General features: G+C 34.1%; 1 protein-coding gene across 2 annotated transcripts in view; it reads left to right on the top strand.

Moving 5' to 3' along the window:
* mgl (low-density lipoprotein receptor-related protein megalin) overlaps positions 1–19,915 on the top strand; it is a 425,733-nt gene that overhangs the window by 295,259 nt on the left and 110,559 nt on the right. For both annotated transcript variants that reach the window (XM_089252561.1, XM_089252562.1), the window contains 4 exons: positions 447–563; positions 10,598–10,886; positions 12,094–12,317; positions 18,363–18,635. In XM_089252561.1, the coding sequence (XP_089108687.1) occupies positions 447–563; positions 10,598–10,886; positions 12,094–12,317; positions 18,363–18,635 (903 nt within the window). The remainder of the gene's footprint in view (positions 1–446; positions 564–10,597; positions 10,887–12,093; positions 12,318–18,362; positions 18,636–19,915) is intronic.

Genomic DNA, 19,915 nt, shown 5'->3' on the forward strand with positions numbered 1-19,915 from the left:
CGTCATGCTCTATTCATTTGCCCATGTTCCAATCCTGTTTAAGTTAGTCTGGAGCAACTCCCCATTAGCTTTACATTATCTGCAAATTTGCTAACAATCTCATCAATACCCAGATTCAATTTACCAATACGGAACACTATGTTCTAACCTAATGTAGTTTTTTTTCATTGTAGATATTCTTTTTTAACCAGTGAGTTTGGCCCTGACTTCGAGGATTGTGGGTGTTTTATCATTGAAGTCAGGGCTGAACTTCCTGAGAATAAAAAAAGAATATGTCAAGAAAAAACAAATCACACATTTGTGTGTACTAGTTCTGAAAGGGTTATGAATATATAATATTCATAACCCTAATCATATTCATAGTGCTTATACTAATAAACTGAGTTCAAATAAGCATATCTAGTAAGGTTGACAATTTTCTTCATATTCCTGTTTTATTTTTTTAGCCCTTCGAACTTGTGGTCCCAATGAACTGCGCTGTGATAATGGCCACTGTATTTTTAAAACATGGAAATGCGATCATGAAAATGACTGTGGAGATGGAACAGATGAAGTAGATTGTGGTATGTTTTATTTATTATAACCTAAATTGTGTTTTTTTAACAGTTATGTAGGCAAATTTCAGTCACAATGGTCAAAGTGCGAAGGGTAGTAAAAATTATTCTTTTTCCCATTTTCAAAATGTGAGCAAAGAATATAGTTGCTACATTCAGCAACTTTCTGTAGCTTTGAGAAGGGATGCATTGTAGTGATATGTGAAGTGGTACTGAGATATCAGTCTCCCACTATGATGTATTAATGAATCAGATAAGTGTATTAAATCCTGTAGAACCACAGATTAGGTCAATTTTATCAAAATAAAATTTTGATTTACAGCAAAATTCCTGATAAATTAAAAACTCCTGACCTTTCAATGAAATAAGTGTGATCACAAAATTATCAAAATAATGTATTGAAATTTGTTATTATCTGTCTAAGTGAAGAAATATTAGGTATAAATTTTTATTGGTTTTGTGTTATGAATGAATGATATGGCAGTTAGCTTACCACCAGAACTATGGCAAAATCATTTTGACTGCATTTGAAACTTTGATCATCATTTGCAATTCTATTTTTCAAAATTTTAAAATTTCCCTCTGTAACTTTTTTAAATTTGTTGAAAGGAATCCCTTGGAGCAAAAATGAAAATTTTAAGTCACTTTGTTAATTTTTAAGAACTTCTTCTACCTAGACCTAACTACAGAGTGGTCATTTGACTGCAGTTCAAAATTTTGTTGCTTAACCAGATTTTAAATATACAGTCGAACCCTATTATAGTGAACCATCTGTGGACCCAATAAAAAGTTCAATATAACCCCAAGGCTCACTATATCCAAATTTGTTGAAACATTGATATTTCTTAGCATTTGATAATGGTTTTGTTGGAAACATTCACTACGATAATACAGAATTTACTAATAAATTATTAATCACTTAAATAGACAATTAATCAAATATTAGAAAGGAAGAATTTTGAGGTAGTATTACTTAATTTTATTTTTTGCATATCCTTTTTGATTGAATGCATTTCAATTTAAATAAAATTAATCAATTTTCTTATCAATGATTAGGAAAGAGTCCAAAGTTTATTTGTCCACAGTTTCCGTAGAAAAAATAATACTCAGAATGTTGTAGCTGCTTCTACTTCAGAGATTAAAGGTGCTGACATTTCACTTTCTTCTTCTGAGGATAAGGAATCTTCTTCGTCAGCATCATTCTTTTTGCTTTACTTCGGATACGATGTCATTATCCATTCTTGGAAAGATCAGCATGTCAAAAGCAATTGCAAATTGTTGCATTTGTTATTTCTCCAGGAAAACGATTGCTTCCAAAAAAGAGATGTTATATGCATTGGTCACACATTTCATACCTTTCCAAAATACATGTAACAAACTGCTTCCTGTAGTCAGATTTGAAGTTACGAATAATGCCCTGATCCCTTAGAAAACTGGAAAAAAAAATTGTAGAAAGGACACTTCAGTTCACTATAAGTGGACTTTCATTTTCTAAGCAGTTCACTATTAGTGTTTAAAATAGCGTTAGTTAAATAGGAGTTCACTGCATCCCGGGTTCACTATAGTGATATTCGACTGTACTGTGACATTGCATTTTTTAGGAAGTTAAATTATTTATTTCTCTTCTAAAACTTTGGGTATAGAAACAGGGTGTTCATAACATACAGGTAAAAAGATGGACTAATATCTAAAAGGTGGTAGAACGCATTGAAATAACCTATTTTTTTCGTACAGATACTTAGTAGAAAATAGGGCACACACACAGAGAGGTGACAGTGAGTCCTTGAGAATAAAGCCAAGAAGGTGAATCACATTTTATTTTTGAGCATGCATTTTGCTAATGCAGACCCCTGATGACATGACAAAGGGTTGACTATGTGGGAGTAAACGTTGCAGGGAGTGGGAACTTTTTGCCAATTGCGCCACACTGCACAAAAATTAACATCCTGCGCCATCAGTGTATTTCTGTATTTTTCTGCACTAAATAGAGCTTTTTTTTATATTTTTTTTTTGTGTACTTGAAAACGCCTTGAAATACTTTTATACCTGCCATGCATGCATCAGTGCTGCCAATGATGTGTTCAACTTGTCAAATCCCGTAATTCTGGAAAAAAGTGACAAAAAAATTTTGTTCCCGTGTACAGAAAAATTATTCTTTCTGAGAAGACAGGATTTGTACAGTCCTTTATACCTGAGAACGGACACTCCTTGTCAGCACACAAAACTTTGAATCCTCAGGGAGTTTGTTATTGAGAGTTTGTACAGTTTAATCTTTTCCCCACTGCTCAAATTGATAATCCCAGCAATCAAAATTTAAATTCACCACCTCATATAAGGAATTTTATGTTGTCAAGAAAGTTTGAATATGTTATCCACAAAAGGACAATTATGAAGGAAAAGCAGAGTTCTTTTTTCTGTTTTGGCCTGTAGCATTTTTTTAAGGAAAATGAACTAGTTAAAAAAAACATGTTAGAACAATTTTGCTTGAGATACATGTCTCTTACATGAACAGTTTCCATAAGTGACACGTCTAGAAGTATGAAAAAATAAGTAGTTGAAACTATATTAATCAAAAATTGTAGTTCTAACAATTAATAATGACATAACATCCATGATGTACTATGTATTTTTCCTTTTTTTCCCCCATTTTTACCACTTTTTTCTGTGGTTTTTCCACTTTTTGGCACTGTCCCTTCAAAAACCCAGCCAGATTTACAGTGATTTAACTCTAATTTGGTTAAGATCTGTTATCTCTCTCTCTTGCAGGAGTGGCTGCAACTGAACCAACTGAATACCCCTTCCTTTTCAGCAGCTGTTCAATAAATTCCTAAATATCATACTTTTAATTCTAATAGTTGAAATCCTGGAGCCATTGGACTAGAAATTAAAAAAAAAGACATCAGAAAATCAATCAGCATATGGGACATTCTTTAGTTTTTAGTCTAGTGTTGCAATTTTTTTATGGGGAGGGGGAGGGGGGGGGGACCTCAATAGGTTGGAGAACCCAAGTGGGATCCTTTGTCAGCATGATTAATGGTTAAATATTTTTCCTCTGAAGATGACACCCACTGTATGTCAAAATGCATAAGGAGTTTTGGTAAATTTTTGTACATTTGCCTTATTCATAGGTGACTTCTCAATATTCTCGTGCAAAATTTACCTATTCTTCCATTATCATTATTAGGTTGCAAGACTATGCAGGAAGCTACATGATGTTATCATTGCCCTCTCTTGTCAACAAAACTTTCCGTATTTAATGTCATAATCAGTCCGTAGCATTCGTAGTGATTCCATGTATGTCCTAAGCTGCTTTCGCAATAGCCTTCTTATAGTGAAGACAAATGTATGGTGGAAAAAAATCATTTTTTTCAGTTCTTGACCTGTTTCTTTTAGTTCACCAGATTCAAATTTCTTTTCCCGAGAGAATTTCTAAAAGAATCTATGAAACATATTGGGCACATTACTGAAAATATCGTAAATTGTGATAAACATTAGACAGTTCCTTTCTAACACTTCGCTATGTCTGAATAACAAAAATACAGGGTTTTAGCTCAAAAGAAAATAAAGTCCAGTTTTAGAATAGAATTTTAAAAAAATGGAACAATTGAACATTTTGCAACCAATTATGTGGGAAAGAAAAACAGACTTGTCCCGTCTTACCAATACCCATTTGCCATACATCCTGTTCAACTAAATAGAATGTATGGTCACTGTACTTGTAACCCAAACTTTTTTGAATATAATTATCATTCGATTATTGTTATTAGAAACCCTGAGTCCTGATGTGATCACATTAAGTACCATGGACTGTATTTGCAATGTAAGGATTCTGCAATATAGTTTTAACAGAATAAAATGTAAGATAAATGATTATATTGGCAGTGGGTTAAAATCTGCAGCATTTTAAAGTTTTCTCAGAAGAGACCAGAGAAATCATTTTGTTACGATGAAATTTCGTTATGAATGAATTCCATGTTTATGCATTGTTCCTTGGTAAACTTATCTGGAGGATTAGAAAAGTGTTTGTTAAAACGAGAATTTCGCTATAATGGTATTCATTAAAATGAGATATGACTGTATTCATTTTTAAATATGATAACTGGTAGTATATTTGAGAATTTAAAAAAAAATTGGAATTTTTAGCATGTTTTTCTTTGTGGTAAGAGTAAATTTCAATTGTCTTTTTTAATCAGTATAAATTAACTTCATTTAATTAAAATAATTAGTAATGATGATTTTTAGAAACCTCATGTTTCACGTAACAAAAAAAATTTACGAAAAAACAAATTCTTTCTGTTTTAAAAAAAATTATTTCTGTTCATGGAAAAGAAATTCCAGATCAAAAATTAGGATAAATTTCCAAAAATTTAATTTCTAAAAAGTCATAAAAAATTAGATTTCTTTGTAAACAAATGTTTAAAAATATTGTGGCACTCATTAGGCCTTTTAATTTCCAAAGATGTTAATTTCATACAAAAATTTGGCTGTTTCTGTCATCAAAACACGTATCTCATTTGGCGAAAAAATGCAGTTGCCAAGAGAAACACGTAGGCATACTCAGACAGCATTCAAATAAAAGGATTAAATTTTCAAAATTAACTAATTTTGCAAAAACTAAGGAACAGATGAAAAACTAATTTCAGATATAACTTCAAAAATGAGTAGTTGTTTGATTAATTATTAATAGCCTCATAAGTTAAGACAAATATTGTTGAAAAATATGCAAGATCTTAAGACTTATCACACTAGAAAACAGGTGCTTTGATGAACTTTCTTCACACGCGCGAGCTTTAATACCTTATATTCATTCAAAAACATTAAAATATTTAATAACAATATGCATCTGTGAAAAGTAAAGAGTCCTCCTTTGACTTGTTGTTTGGAACAGCCGTAAGCACAACACGCAGTTACGTTTTTTCAAGAAGATTTCAAACTAATTCACACACCTCGTTCTGCTTACCATAGAAAATGGCCGTAGAATGAAATTTACCTGTACAGGGAAAAACGGCAGTCACGTGACACAATGTTTGCAGAGAAAAAATAGGGGTTCCCTCTCTCTACCCTTATTTCTTCTCTAAGGGTTTCCCCCTCACATGTTTGTACGCTTTGACCAATCACTGCTGAAACTCCCAGAATACAAGAACCCGAGTTGTCACCAAGCAGGGCTATTCTAACCATGGCCCAGTTCACTCTAGGATAATATGAAAAAGACAGTTCGAAAAACATCTCTGGAAGAAGAAAACTGCAACATCCATTTTGAGAATACCATTGTTTGCTCATGCAACAGCTAATGCCATATACTTGGGATATATATGTAAGTGGAGGGGGAGATGTTACCTCTTCTCCATTCAGAAATAAAGAAAATAGGAAAATAGGATGCAAAAAACACTCAATGCTAATTCCTATAGCAAATTATAAATCACCTCTGGTAAAAAAAGTAGCACTCCAAAAAAGAAAAAAAATCTTCCGAAAGTAGAGCTTAACAAGGTTATTAAAGCTTTCAGAAATGCTAATAAATGCAACAAAAAAGGACAAGGTTTTTGGCCAAAGAAAAGCTTTCACCGTGCTCTAGGCAAAGCAATAAAACTGACCAGACAATGAGAAAAATTCATTATAAGAGAAGGGAGACGGATCGTTATATTTGTTTCTTTTTCTTTTTTGCAGTTCTGTTTTAGTTGGGGGAAATTATTGAGGATACATGCACAGGCATAATGTTTTCTTAGTTTTAGAACCTGGTAACCCTAGGTGGTATCAACTGCTGTACACAAAAGTATAAAAATATCAAAAATTATGATTAAGATTTTTCTATTTAAAAAATTACTAATTTAAGGAAGAAAAAAATTGAAAACTTGTAATCAAAAATTTTCATCCTATGCCATTCTAGACAACAAATAATGACCTCAACAAGCAAAAGTGTTTCATCTTAAATAGACTGGCGAGAAAAGTTCGTCAAGAAAATATAGCTTTTTTTTTGATAAATTTTTGTGCTTTTTTTTCATTATTTTTGTTATCAATCACAAATATATTGTTTCTTTAATTAATTTTTTTCCCTCCTAACATTAATTTTGTTTTCCATCCCTGAAGTTATAGTTACCTTAGATCCCTATTTTTTATATGACAGAAGCCTTGTTTTCTATATTATTTAGTCTCATTATAAAATTATATAAGGGACAAAGTGGTTTGCCTGTTGCAACCACTTGAAAACAAATGCAACAAAGAAAGCAAAAACAACACCTCAGACTCTTTCTGCAGGTAAATTGAGTATTAGATTCAAATGCAAAAAAATTTTTTGACTGCTCCAGCTGGGGTAGTGAGTGGACTGTAGGTGATAGAACCATAAGGATTCAGGTCACTTGAGCCCCCAAGAATTCCTATGAAGCGTGCCCTTAATAATTCTTGAACATACAAAACAAATCACTTAACCTTCCCTGCATACTTTATTGAATCCCTTATATGCCAAATGTCTGGTAACCCTTCATTGTTTCACCTTATCAGAACCCCTAAGTGGGAGGTGTGTCACTGGGTTGTTGTAGAGCAACTTTACATTCCAAAATTTTAAAATCAAAATGAATATAATATAATATGCAATATAAATTTGAAAAATATAAACATATTTTTTCACTTGGTTAGGGGCCCTGTGGATCCAATAATTCATTCATGACAATATTTCAAGGCAGGAGATCCTAGTTCTAGTTCTTGTGGGAGTTATTTTAATCTATGAAAATAAATCCATATTTACAGCTGTATCATGAATTTTTACAATGGCAGTCATTTTGACTACTTCTGTAGTTCTGGGACGATGGAAACTCCAGTAGTTCTAGTGTTAAACTGCACATTTGAATATAATATTTTGATATTGTTCTAACTAAAGTATTTTTAGTTAATAAGAAACCTTTTAATTTGCATTATTTCAGCTGACAAATAAACCATCTCATATAAATCAGATATTTTTTTTTTTGTATATAATTTTATCTAACATTTCTTCAAAAAAAGATAATTGTTATCATGCTTGTGTTACCATAAAATCATTTGTTATGCTTTTGTAATGCATCAGTTTAAATTGATTATCTACTGTGTATATACTTGTGTATAAGCTGAGTTTTTTATTCAAATATTCATTCTGAAATTGGGAATGTCGGCTTATATATGAGGGTCATTTGATAAGGTAAATCTCTATGAATTAGTAACATGGCTGCTCTCAAATTATTATCATTGTAAAGTATCACTCTTCAAAACCTATCCCAATAAGTTGATTTATTTTTTGGCGCCATTCTAAGTTCAAATTATAGCATATACCCTGGAAATATATAATATTAATAATTGCCTTGCAATTAAAAACAATTTTTTTTTAACTGAAATAGTTGCAAGCAGCCCAGATCAAAGCTGAATTGCAATAAGTTCAAGTACAAGTACAAGTACAACACCGCAACAGGCAAATTGCCCAACGAGGTGGCTGACTTAAGAACATCATGGATCCCCGAGCCCTTTTTTTACCCTACCTACTACTGCTACACCACACATGCACCCCGCCCACAACCCCCCGCGGAACCCCCAACGAATCGGCACATGCGGGAACGTGCGTGTACGTGCAGTGAAACCTGACGTGAAGTTTTTTTGTTTCTCTGTAATGCTTGTTATGTGTAGTGCTGCCATCTGCCACCAGTTTTCCAAACTATGAGTGAAGTGTTATGATTGAATGATTTTTCGTTGTAGGACTGTTGCTCTCTGGGGCGAGACTTTTTAACGGGGAGATCGGCTCGCATTTGCACCTTGAAGTTGGGAACCACAGAAAACCAACTTCAGCCAACCACCACTGTGGGGTTCGAACCCGGATCCTCGCATCGCGAGTCTGTCACTATAAAAAAAAGAATTCGAGTGGGCTTACATTGCAATTCGAACCCACAACCTTCGTTACACTAACCCTGTATTCTAACCATTACACCGACTGGCACACAAATGGGATTCACTGGGATTCTGCACCCAATCTCTCATCATTCAAAACCATTAATTTGGGGAAGGACAAGTTTAAATGAGCTGCACATTCAGGGCTACAACCAGAGGAAAGCAGGTGTGTCTGATGCCCCAGTTGCTGGATCAGAAGGGGCACCAAATTCCCCTTTTAACTACGTCTTTTGCATGCAAGGGGTGCCAAAATTCCAGCTTCCCCCTATTAATAAAGTATCTGGTTGTGGTCTATGCACATCCACCGAAGAAGAGCATCGGGGAAGCCCAGTTTACGTCACAACCTGAAAATCATTGAAAAATCAGTGGTATCGTCATGAGAGATCACAGATTGAAGGCACCTAAATACAAATATAAATAAAAAGGCCACAACAGACAGGGTACGCCGATTTAATTGTGCCTGATTTATTTAAGTCATGATTTAAATCACTTGATTTAAAAAAAATCATTGATTTTAATCTCAAAATTTAAATTTTGCCTTTTCTTTAAGTAACCTTAATGATATTGAAGTAAAAGTAACCTGGTATGTTAAGAAGTCATCAACGAATGAGGCAAATACACAAAAAATACAAAATTCCTAATGGATTAGGAATTTTAAATTTTTTGTGTATTTGCCTTATTTGTTGATGACTTCTTAATATTCTTGAGTAAAGTTGATCTACTCTTCCATAACCTGGTATGGTTTTCATGTTATTGATATTTTTGCATGTTATTGATTGTAAAGTTTGTGATTAAAAGAAGTATAGGAGATCTTTTTGGGGTAAATATAGACTTGAACTTAATCCCTAGATATAATGAAAAAAGAAAGCTGCTCTGTTTTAGTGCACAGAAAAAATTGCAGAAAAATACAGGAAGTTGACCTTAGCACTGAGCTAAACTGCACTTTTTTAAATGCATTACAATGTGGCACTAGGGTTCCCCTGATTAAAAAACAGAGGAATTATTTTTTTTCATAAAGTCCTCATGTATAAAAGTGTTTTTTTCTACAAGAAAAATGTTTGTCCATGAAATTAATTCAGGCTCAACAACCTTTCATGTTACATAAACACAGATTTTTGGTGTTCACATTTTTTGCTTGTAGTTTGTTTGTGGTTTATTCATTAATGCTGAATTAAATTTGAGAGATTTAAATAGATCAGGTTCACAATATTCTTTATGAGAAATTAGAGAAATGAAAAAGCTTTGTGCAAGATAGGTGTCAGGATTGTTGACAATTGATCAAAAAACTCAAAGGAAAATTTGTCAGTATTGGCTCATAATCCTTGAGACTTTTGGCATTAATTTTTAGCTATGGGAAAAACATGGAATCACCATTATACATTAGAGTCAAAGCAGTGGATGGAGCTTGGTGAAACATCAAAAAGGCAAATCTGTTTTGTATACTTAAAAAGTGATAGGTCTATTTTTTCGGGATTCTCAAGACATTGTCTTTATATACTACCACCTCCAGAAGGGCTAGAAATTGAGCTGAAGGAATTGGAGAACATTATGCCATATTTCTGGGAAATTTGAAAGAATCGCTGCAGATAAAACCACCAAGATTGGTACAAAAGAGAAGCCCTATCCCACAGATCCACCATTGCAATTGCCAAATTGCATAAATTAGGCTTTGTACCAACCTCTCATCCATCAAATTCTACATATTTGGCTCCACATGGTTTTTTCCTGTTCCCAAACTTCAAAGTTCAGCTTGATGAAAAAAGAATTCATCAAATAAAGAGGCCATTACACAATTTTAAATGGCTACTTTGAAGGGTTAGAGAAATCATTATTTCTTGATGAGGATAATTTTTTTTTTTTTAAACATTATAGAGAGAAGATATTTTGGGAAGCTTGAAGGAGACAATGTTGAGAAATAAATCAGAATTTTTTTGAAAAAAGGTGATCTCTTTTTTTTTTTTACCTTACACCTTACTTGTCAAATGACCCATATATGGCTGTCTTTTTGGAGAAAACACTTTACCATTTTGCTGTAGTTTTGGTGGTCTTCAAGTCTGGGTTGGCTTAGACACAAGTATATACAGTAATTATATCATAAAATTCAAAATATTTTTCATTTCATCTTTTTTTCTTCATCTCAGAGTATCCTCCTTGTGGTGAAGGGGAATTCACATGTGATAATTTTAGATGTATTCCTAAAACGCAACTTTGCAATGGAGTGAACGATTGCAAAGATAATAAGACATCTGATGAAAGCATAGAAATATGTGCTACGAATCGTACATGCCCTGGAAATCATATAAAATGCAACAGCACTAACATATGTGTTGAACCATATTGGCTTTGTGATGGAGACAATGATTGTGGGGACAATTCAGATGAAAATCCTTTTCTGTGCTCACAGAGAACTTGTCCCCCAAATAGTTTCAGGTAATCTGCTTTATTGGTTTTTTTTTTACCTTTTGCTAATAATAAAGATATGTCATTATAAAATGTGAAAAAGAGGGAAAAAAGTGAAATATGTGAAGCAATATATTGAATGAAAAAAGTGTATATGTACAATCGACGCTCTATTTTACGAACCTCTAATTTACACATTTTTACAAACTAGTTTTCTGCTCTCAAACAATATACTATTCCTTTAAATGTTTTTCCCATTTATGAACTATTTTTCACATCTGTATGGGTTCATAAAATGAGCATAGACTGTATATATATCTTTATTGACAACTATTAGACTATTAAAATGTAGCAGGTTTTATTCAAAGTTCTGCAAAGGAGATACTGATATGGTTCTATCTTGCTGATGAACTTGTTTTTGATTTGTTTTAATATATAAAATTTTTGTAAAAGCTATTTATTGACACCATCATGTGCCTCAATATTTTGTTGAATTAAAAATTTTATATATCCCCTTTGATACTGTAGCTGCATTATGCTGCAGGATAAATCATGCATGTTATTGCTAATGGAGTTCCACTGAATATATGAACTTTATCAATTTTTTAATATCTATTTATATTAATCCTATTGAACCTATAACTGCTAAGCTCAAGTATACTCAGGCACTATTGCTTGGTAAAAATGAAGACATGGGGCAGATATCAAGGAAACAGATATTTTGGGGATATTATGATGAGGTTCATTTTAGCATAATGTTCAGAAAATATCTGTTTCTTTGATATATTGGGCTGAGAAAAAGCCGTTCATCTCTCACATGGCAAATAGTTCATATTCTAGTTTTACCACCATAGTAGATTAAAACTTGTATTGATATTTTTGCTGCTAATGGAAAAAAAAGTGAGTTTACCTTATGAACATTAACTTGGCTTCACATTGTGCCGAAATAAAAGGTAATCTTCGTTTTTACCAATTTTATTGAAAATGTGTCAGAAGAAAAATGGCTAAGTTAAGCCTTCATTAATTTTTTTTTCACATATTGAATTATTTGAAATGTCTGTACTTTATAATACGATGGAATAATCAATGCTTGCGTGTACCCAAAATTCCAGAAGTTCCGAAACGCGTATAGCCGTGTTCGTTTTGGAATTTTGGGTACATGCAAACGTCGATTATTCCATTGTATTATCAAACCCAAAAGGTATTTCATTTTTTATTTTCTGTACTGTATGTTTAGATGTTCAAGCCACAGATGTATTCCTGCCACTTGGCATTGTGATGGAGATGATGATTGTGGAGACTCTGCAGATGAGCCAGAAGAATATTGCAAGAGTGAAAAAAAAACCTGCTTTGGAGATTTGTTTACTTGTGATAATGGAAACTGCATTCCAAGGATATATATTTGTGACGGCGATAATGACTGCTTGGATAAATCAGATGAAGATGAAAGGCATCAGTGTGGTATGGATATATTTTCCAGTATTAAAGTGAATCCTTGTTTTTTATAAACTTTTATACTGCATATAGGCATTCATGGAAGTTTTTCTTCTCAATGAAAGTAATCATGAACCAGCCTCCTAGGAGGTGAAGAGAGAAAATTTTCTTGCACAACAGCTCTGGGTGTGAGTGGGCATGAATCAGTCAATCGATGAAAGTAAAATAATAGAAAAGAAATTTTAAGAAAAACTATTTAAGGAACCATTTTATTCTATAAAGTTAAGAAATATTTTCCATGTTTGAAAATATTTTTTTTGCCAAAATCCCTGTTGTACATCATTTTTTCTTTTAAATTGATATTTTTTTCGAAAAGACAGTAGTTACAAGAAGTGTGACATAAATAGTTGATAAGGTTTTCGCAGCCATCATTTGATGAAAATTGTTTTTTCGGGTGCGAAGACCATCTTCCGTTTGAGTTCGTTCTCAACGTTTTCCCAACACTAGTGGTTGGCATCATCAGGAGAATAGGTAAACTGGATCAAAGTCGGACTTTGATCCAGCTTATCTATTCTGATGAAACAATTTTCATCAAGTGTGACATAATTCATAAATGCATGTCCATAACTTTTTTTGTATGCAGCTACAAATGGGTTGACTTAAAGACATCGTTGTAAGAAGTGTTTTATGTGAATTCATATTCACATTACACTCCACAGGGATGTCTTAATGTAGCAATATATAATTTTTTTAGCTATTTAATTATTTTTAAGACAAATATCTCAAAAATTTGGATAATATTCATAAGAAATTCTCCTTATTTATTCTGCTCTATACTTCCAATGAAATTTGACTGATTGAGAAGAAAGAGATTTTTTACAGCTATATTTAGACAGACTGATCTTTTCACACTGATGCTGACCAATGTCTGTAGGCTCTTGAAAACCCAGACTGACTTATCTGCCATCTTTGTGTGAAGTGTGATATCAGTACTATTGCTACTACTAATCCCGGTTTCTCATCCTGCTTTTGTTAAAAATTAGATTACAAAAACTTTTTTTGCCACTCAGATAAAAACAATGAGTCCACCCGGTTATCAAGATGCCTTACTTGCTACCAAACTGAATGGGATATCATAAATTTGTCTCACCAGTATTAGTCATAATGTACTTGTTTCAATTTTGTTTTTACTTGCAATCAGATGCAAATGCTTCCACTTTATAGTGTTTTTCCTATACTGGATGCTCTGATGCTCTTTCATATTCTCTCTCTTTGTCTATACGCTCTTGCAACCTAGTGATGAGTTGTTTTGTTAATATCTGCTTGTGCATTATGAATTTTGGTCTTCACCTGGGTGTGCATTAATCCGAAGGTCGATCTTAGACAAAGTGGCACTGTGGGCAAGATAAAAATTTGGCACCCTCCTTTTTGTTAGTTTTCGTTTCGATTCCCAAACGGTGTGTTGCAGTTCCCTAGAGTGTCCAACATCAATCATAAAATATTTCCCTATGCAGCACGTAATTGTCTCAGAATAATGTTTAGATGGGGTTCTTAACCTTTTTCAGCCACGACCCAAAACTGACAGCATGACCAACTTTGTGACCCATTGGTATATTTTCAATTTTTAAAGTTTTTATTAAATATTTCTGATTAACAAAATGTTTAGTTTTCAAAATTAGTGGAACCAGTCTATGGCTTCTCAACAGGTGGAGCAATTGGGCCTGAGCCCAAACAGGGACCCTAAATTAATGAAATTTTTCATCGATTCTGAAAATATTTTGCTCATAGAGTCTAAATTCATTCTCAAATTATTTTTATCATTAATTTTTATTTATTTTGCATTAATTTTAGAATTGTTTTTCATCAGTACTTGAATCACTTTCCGATTATTATGGAAATGTTTTTCATTAATTATGTTGTTCTTTTATTAATTTCAAATTATTTTCATAACTGAATTTTTATTAATGTTAGTTTAAAATATTCATATTTTCATACATATGATTTTCAGCATTTCCTGTATATTCTGTAATGATTTTATGCCCTTTTAGGGATGCTGACTTCTTCCCAAAAATACTATATATGAAATTATGGCTCATAGAGAGAGACCCCAAAAATATCAATGTATTCAATCCCAGACCTGCTCAGTCAGAAGCTAGCTCCCTACCGACTGAACTGCCAGGTGACATTAAATTTTACCAATAACATTTTCATAAAGCTGGCCTAGATTGCTCTGTTCCACTAAGGTGACTTATCAGGTTAATGTAAAATTCATAAATTCAAGTATAATTGAGATATTTTCATATTCTTCCAAATACTGCACTATCTCTATTCATAAAAGTAGTCCGAATAGAGTCCAAAAGTTCAAGCACTAAAAATGGGGAAAATCGGCAGCCAGAAAATGGAAAAAAGTTAGAAATAGGAACTATGAAAGGCATTAATAAATAATTGGAAAAAATGAGAATAATCTAAAATTAAGGATTTAGAAACGGATAAAAAAATATATATTTCGCTACCAACTGTTTCAACAATAGCACAATGATACTGTAATATCTGCTTTGGTCAAGAAATGACATTACCATGCAGAATAATAATGAAAGTGTTTTTCATATACTTCAATACATAAGGGGTGCTGTAGCCCGGTCGATAAGATGCTCGCCTAAAGTACCAAAGGATGTTTAGAGATGTCGCGAGTTCGATACCCGTCAGACCAGACACGAACCAGGCTCTGTCCCTCCCGAGATATAAGCCTTTTACCCATGTGGGGAGTTCGATACCCGGTTCGTCTTTGTCAGAAAACTTTCTTGACACAGCGGTACAACAAAAAACAGTGACTTGACCGCAGCAAAAAACTTTCTACCACAGGGACTCCCCCATCGAGGGATTAGCGCACCAACCTCTTGATGAGTATAAAAAAACAAGCCTGCCATTCGGAATCAGCAATAAATTGTAGGTCCCAGTCTAATTAGCCCTTGTGTGCAAAAAATGATCAATGATCAATACATAATATCTAGGAACTTTGGCATATAAAAAAAATATTACTTACCATTGTGATATAGTTGTCACAGAAAATTTTTTATTTCAAAAAAATATTTTTATTGCACATAGTGATGATGTGTTTCATTGAATTTTCAAATCAAACTTTCAAAAGTTTGTCTTTGGTCAGTTTGTTATTTTTTTGAATTGGGGAAAAGATCACTCTTTTCCCATTAGAGATAATGGGTATGCAACAAAAACAATTTCTTCTGCTTGAAAAAATGGGCATATATAAGCTTAAGCTTGTATTGGACCCATGTGGCCATTTCCCAGTTCCACCCTCCAAAATTTTTCATAATCTTTATTATATCTATTGAAAAATTGGTCCTTTTATACCCCTCAAAATTTTCATTCATGCCTATTAAAATTACTTCATGCCTATGGTCAGGGCTGCAACTAGATGTTTGGTCAGCCGGGATAAGCACGCATTTTGATGCCTCCTTGTTACATTGAAGGGGAGATTAAAGGGTGAAATTTGCACCCTCCCCAGTCTGGTGCCCAATGCACACCACACCTACACACACATATAGATTCACCTACTCTCCTCCTAGTTGCAGCCTTGCCCATGGTGACATCCCCACCCAGAACTTTATGGTTTGTATAGATTCATAACCTCAATTAATACAGTGGTGTAGACATTTTAGAGCTAATAGAAAAACTGACTACCCTTGATGGTAAACTCAAAATCTCTCCCTTTTTTCAAGTAGATTTTTTCCCATGCTTATCTATTGTTTGAGATGTATATCAGTAGTACTTGAATATTTTTGTATGATTGGTCACTTGGTGGACTTTGGGGTGGGGGGATCAGTGATTTCGGCCAACATCTAAAACTTTTTATCCCGCATTGACTGCAACCTAAAAAACATGTGAGACAGTTTCAAAAGTACATTGGCGGGGTGCAGTTTTTTTATTATTTTTTTCCCGTCGGTTTTTTTTCTTTCCTATTTTCCTTTTTTCTATACTGAATGAATGAATGCCAGAGTCTCTGCCACCGGACTTATCCCGTTGCTGAGATCTTTTCCAGCCCAGCTTCGTGGCAGAGTCTGGAACAAAGTGAGTGCACCTAACAGTGTGAGTGTGTAGCTAGTGTTGTGTATGATATTTCAGTGCTGCCATCTACGCTTCAAATTGTGAGTGAAGTGTAATGATTGAATATTTGTAACGTTGTAGGCCTGTTGCTCTCTGTGGTGAGACTTTTTAACGGGGAGATCAGCTCGCATTTGCGCCTTGAAGTTGGGAACCACAGAAAACCAACTTCAGCCGACCACCACTGTGGGGTTCGAACCGGGATCCTCGCATCGCGAGTCCGTCACTATAACCACTCGACCACCACAGCGGCCCTTTTTTCTATACTGAGTACTATTACTTCACCACACACCAACTCCGACCATATCACAATATCACAACACTGCAATTTACTGCCATTAATGAGTTTGGTTGGAAATGAAGGTGTCATGTTTCAGTGGTCACCTTAAGCTTGTTAAGGAAAATATCTTATCTTATATTCTTCCCCTGGATCAAACCTGGGACCTGACAGCAACTTTCACAGAGGTAGACGCATAGGCGGAGATAGACTTGGAAGTCTGCGGGGGGGGCACGGTCATTATTGCTGGGGGGGGCAAGATGATGATGATGTTGATTCATCTATACATATATACATTAGATAAGTCTACTTCACCTTTGATGCTGGGGGGTTATCCCCCCCACGCCCCCCCCCCGTATCTCCGCCCATGGGTAGACGAGTATCTCACCACCATGTCACTTGGGCGCCAGAGCTGAAGAAAGGTTCCTGGATATTGGTATGGGAAAGTTCCAATTTTGGGCAAATCAACAACAGACTGACATCCAATAAATACATCTAAATATGTCCAATTTTATGAGTATCTGCTATTCTCTCAATTCATGAGAACTATGTTCCAGTGATTATTTTGATGCATTTGGAGCCTCTTCTCCTCACTTCAGGATCACAAAATTTGATTCATCATGCTTTTTTCTCATCTCATCTCCCTTCAAAATGTTTTAAAGAGGGGGAAGGATTAAAGAAAGCCTTTCTGTTGGGCTTAAGATAGTCTCCTTTCTCTGCTGACTGTAATACTGCCATACACTGTATAGTACCAAAACCCCCTAGATGCTACTAGTCTGTCTAGGCCAATGGTTCTCAACCTTTCGAATCCTGTGGCCTGGGTGAATTCCTATTTCAATGAAAGGCTCGGTTTTGCAAGGCTACTACTACTAAACCACACACGTGCACCTCGTCCATATTCCTCTGCAGAACCTCTAACAAATTGGTACATGCAGGAATGTGCATGTACGTGTAATGAAACCTGACGTGAAGTTTATTTCTGTGCAATGCTTGTTATGTTTAGTGCTGCCATCTGCCACCAATTTTTCTAACTGTGAGTGAAGTGTAATGACTGAATAATTTATTGTTGTAGGTCTGTTGCTCTCTGTGGCGAGACTTTTTAATGGGGAGATCGGCTTGCATTTGCACCTCAAAGTTAAGAACCACAGGAAACCAACTTCAGCCGACCACCACTGCTGTGACGATGGGATTCGAACCTGGATCCTTGCAATGTAAGTTCGTCATTATAACCACTCGACCACCACAGCGGCGTTTGGCAAGGCTGGAACCCGAGGGGGCAACTGCTCTAGGTGGCTAATTTTATGAGGGAACACCAAAACACCATAGTAAAATTAAAGAATTTTAAAGTGGTGGGGACAGTAAAACAACATAAAATTCTTAGTTCTGGCACTGATGTTTGGTGTGCATTTGTTGAATTCTGCAAGATTATCCATAACTATTTGTTAAATCAAAAATGGAAAGTACTTTCCATGTTGGTTTTTCACAAGGATGTGTGTTCAATCATTTATGTAATTATTGGGTAGTCAATAGAATCCACCCTGTGTAGTTCTGAAGTTGAAATTGAACTGACATAAAAAAATTGAAATAATTTTTGTCATTTAAAATATCATCTGAATGTCATTTGGCCAATTAGTTTGTGTGTTTAAAATAATTGGTTGCTTTGTTCTTGCATGTAGATACAAGACAGTGTGATCAAGAAAAAGAATATACATGTGCAGTAAACAAAAAATGGGATAAAACATCATGTATTCCAAAACGTTGGGTATGTGATGGTGATCCTGATTGTGTAGATGGTGCTGATGAAAATAGCACCCTTCACAACTGCCCGCCGCCTGAACCTTGTGAAGCAAACCAGTTTCAGTGCAACAACCGCAGATGCATCAACAAAGCATGGGTATGCGATCATGATAATGACTGTGGTGATGGTTCTGATGAACCCAAAAATTGCAGTTAGTACCTTTTTATATTCTTTTGTAACTGTGGTTAGTATTAACTTTAATATATTGCTCATAATAACAGTTGGTATGTTGGTGATATAGTACACAATAGAACAAATATATATTTTTTTTGAATCAAATTTCAGCTTTTTTAAAATTGGTATCCTTTCAGGGCTCGATTTCCACATTGGTAACTTGGGCATTTGCCCATTGCCCCATTTTTTAGGGGTCCCCCAAATTTATAATAGTATATATATTTTACTCAAATTTTTATAAATTTTATTCAGTAAAATTTTTGAAAATCAAAGAATTTTCCCTAATAACATCATACTATTTCCAAAGTGCCCATTATTAGTAAGCTCTATTAAATATCAATTTTAATATTATACCAATCAGTAATAGACTTTACACAGCATGTACAATGCACCTAATTGCAATAATAACTTCACAAAAATAATTATGTTTCAATGTGTCACAGTCTTTTGTTTAATTCCTCAATTTGACATCATTTTGACCTTAAAATGATTTATGAAACAATGACAAGAATTTTCCATTTTTGATTACAGAAAATCCTCAAATATTCATGAATATTCTGTGCATTTGCAATGCAAAACTTTATGCATCTGGTCTTGCAAACACTTTTCAGATGAACTGCAACAATTTTCACCCTTGCTTCAGGTTGGTGACACAAATGTTAATGACAAATATTAACACAAATGTATGATGAATGCCACAAATGTTAAATAACACTAGAAGTTTAGAAGAGATGTTTCCAAATTTTGAGACAATATTGAATCATTATCGACAATATCACCAATATCGAACTGTTCTGCCCAAGTCTTTTACAAGGAAACTGCATCTTTAGCTTTATTGTATATTGAAGCTAAGATAATTCAAAAATTAGATATTGATGACATCAATGATTTTGCTCATATGACAGTATGTGGGAAAAGCATTTATTGTAAAAAATTTCATGGAGAATTTTACATTACATTTCTCATTAAAAATAGTGCACACACACATATCCTTTTTTTTATGTGTTCACAAATAATACATACTATATTTGCTGACATACCAAACATCTTCGACCACAGTCAAGGGGGAGGGGGTCAATACTTCTTTTGCCCAGGGCCGTGCATTCTTTAAAATATCTTGACATGCCAAAATTAAATAATAACTAAGGTGAAGCCTGTGCAAAACAAAATGCTGAGGGGCTAGAATTATCTTCTATTTTATAAAGCTGCACAGGAAATTATCATTTGTTTCAATCGTTAAGTAGGTCTTAAATTTTG

The sequence above is a fragment of the Pholcus phalangioides genome, unplaced genomic scaffold (assembly GCF_987345545.1).
Source record: "Pholcus phalangioides strain wild (caught in Gottingen) unplaced genomic scaffold, Ppha-v1.0 ptg000029l_1, whole genome shotgun sequence".
In the NCBI taxonomy this organism is placed as follows: domain Eukaryota; kingdom Metazoa; phylum Arthropoda; class Arachnida; order Araneae; family Pholcidae; genus Pholcus; species Pholcus phalangioides.